The sequence below is a fragment of the Pteropus alecto genome, unplaced genomic scaffold (genome assembly GCF_000325575.1).
Source record: "Pteropus alecto unplaced genomic scaffold, ASM32557v1 scaffold20, whole genome shotgun sequence".
In the NCBI taxonomy this organism is placed as follows: Eukaryota; Metazoa; Chordata; class Mammalia; order Chiroptera; family Pteropodidae; genus Pteropus; species Pteropus alecto.
In genome coordinates, this window is record NW_006436298.1 from 7,896,164 (window position 1) to 7,898,762 (window position 2,599).

The 2,599-nt window shown below is 43.6% G+C and overlaps 1 protein-coding gene across 6 annotated transcripts in view; it reads right to left on the reverse strand.

Moving 5' to 3' along the window:
* Positions 1-319: 319 nt before the first annotated feature.
* The window catches only part of ZNF366 (zinc finger protein 366), a 267,274-nt gene continuing 264,994 nt past the window's right edge, over positions 320-2,599 (reverse strand). For all 6 annotated transcript variants that reach the window (XM_025047811.1, XM_015590408.2, XM_025047814.1 and 3 more), the window contains one exon: positions 320-2,135. In XM_025047811.1, the coding sequence (XP_024903579.1) occupies positions 1,600-2,135 (536 nt within the window). In that variant the 3' untranslated portion in view covers positions 320-1,599. The remainder of the gene's footprint in view (positions 2,136-2,599) is intronic.

Below are 2,599 nucleotides of genomic sequence, written 5' to 3' on the forward strand. Positions count from 1 at the left end.
AAACACAGACACAGTACCAGAGAGTTACTGCTTATGGTCAGTCACACATATGTGACATCCTGTCAGTACTGCTTTACTCGGCACCTGTGCTTAAGGAAAGCCTATCTGCTGGGTTCGACTCACCCATTATAGTCATTGTCACTCACCGAAATCATGATTCAAGCATCTAGGAAGAAATAATTAGTCACTATAGGCTGGCTATATATTTTTAAGCATATTAAGTGACCATAAACATTATAGGCATCATTTTCTAGTATAAAAAGTGTGTTTATGCAGTGTGTTGTGTGTGTGTGAGTGTGTGTGTGTGTGTGTGTCTTCTAGTATAAAAAGTGTGTTTATACAGTGTGTGTTGTGTGTGTGTGTGTGTGTGCGTGTGTGTCCCCTGTGAGGCTATTACAGAACAGGTAAAAAGCCTAAGTCAGCATTATAATTTCAAGGTCCCGTGCTCTCTACCTTAAAGAGTCTGAAGCCAGAAACAGAAACATTTATGGAATCCCTGGGAAAGGGTCCTGGGAGCCACTATTTTAGCCCAGTCAGCTTTCTCAGTCCTGGCTGTATATAAGAATCATGGGACAATCTGGAAAATAACCAACGCTGAGGCTCCACTCTATAACAATTAAGTCAGAATCTCAGACCGTGAAGCCCCAGCATGTTATTTTTTAAAAGGCTCCCCAAGATGATTCTAATGTACGGGCAGCACTGAGAACGCAGCCCAGACTCTCCCTTACTAGTCATTAGCTGGTGGTTATTCGATTACTCCAAATAAGTCAGAACTTAGAGTTCGGGGAGAATTCCCTCCTCACTCACCCAGCTCCAGCACTGAGGAAAAATCCACGGCTCAAAGGTGACAACTTTTCCTGCAGCTGTTTATGGGACATGAGGCCTTGGAGCAAGGTCTCCAGGAGGTAGCTCTGCTCAGACACAGGGCGTTAGCCTGTAGACACTGAGTGTTGTTGGGCCATCAGAAAATATGCTCTGAATGTGACACCTGATGAAGGTAACTGGAGCGGAGTTTCCCAGTCAAAATTACTCATTTTCTCTTGAATTTTTATCTTATTTCTGCAACTATGTGAGAACATCCTTTTTAATAACTCACCCTCCTGTCTCATTCTGGCATTTTTGATTATTTAATAAAGGCAATTTTTACATATACTCCTACTCATTTTCATCTATCTGGAAAAATATAACTTTCACACATTCAACTAAATAGTCATTAATAAGGTAACATGTCAAGCACCATATTTTTGCAACTCGAAAAAAATTTACCATGTATTGCATATTAGTCAAAGAAAAATAGAATTTCTAAAAGCACCTTAGCATCAGCTTACAATCATATCTAGGAGAATATGTACAGCTTATTAGACTGGAAATGCATAAAATAACACTGAAGAAGACCCTGCAAGTGTGTTAAAAATCAAGGGTCCCATGAACGACCTGAGAAGCATTTACATTATTGAGGACAGTCCCTGCTCATTTAGTCTGAGCCATTTGTGAAGATGTGCGCCATTCGCCTGTCTCCAGCAAATGATAGCTCATGCAGAAAGCTATATTTGAACTGCCTAGTTCTCATTTTCCAAATGTAATTCTAAAACTGCCCACTTAGATACCTAAAAGCACTGCTTGTTTTTCCATTTTCCTCTCCAGTAATTCTTTTAAACTCTCATCTCTGTGCTTGAAGTACAAGTAATCAGAAAAGGAGGCACCCCGCCTGGCGCTCTGGAGAGCCCGGAGGCTGGGACACTCGTCTCTGTGGGCACAGTTTCTCTCCTGGCCGCCCTCTGCTTCAGGGCTGTCCTTGCTCTTCTCCTCGTGTCCTTCCTCTAACATGTCCTCCTTCTCCTCCTCCTTCTCCTCCTCGCAGGCTTCCTGGCGTGCTCTGGGGGCTGGGTCGGCCTTGGTGGAGAGATCCCGCGGAGCGCGGGGCTGCCTGCTGGGGGAGGCCAGGCCAGGGCTGTCTGGCTCCACCTCGTAGCAGTTGTCGTCCTCCTCCTCCTCGTGGCAGGAGCTGCCCCTGGCGCTCTCCCCGTCCGACTGGAACGCCCGGCGCTTCTGGGACAAGTCGAAGGGCTCCTCCTGCTCCAGACTCCTCAGGACCCCCGCCGTCTGCGCCAGGGCAATTCTCCCCCTTCCCAAACCTGCTAAGGCAAAGGCAGCGTTCAGGTCGCTGGATGGTACCGGGAGCCATTTAGTGTAGTCTGATAACACATTTTTTAAAAAGATAAATTCCCAGAAAGGATGTGGAGATGGGTCTTGTCTCAGATGGAGTCTACATGGGAATGACCCCTTTAAGGTGATTTTAGCAACATGCACCAAAAGCTTAAAATAAGTATAGTTTTGACTTCGCAATTACACTACTGAGAATTTAAACTATGGAAATAGGCAGGCGAGTGCACAAAATGTTTGTGTAAGGATGCTCATCACATTTTTTAGAGCGAAACTGTAAAAACCATTTATTCAATGATAGAGGTTTGTTTACATAAATAATAGAACATCCATACAATGAACTATGTGTAGAAGATGTAGAGACCTATTTATGATCATAAAAAGGTATTCTCTATATATTTTAAGTAAAAACATATATTTATTATATATATATATT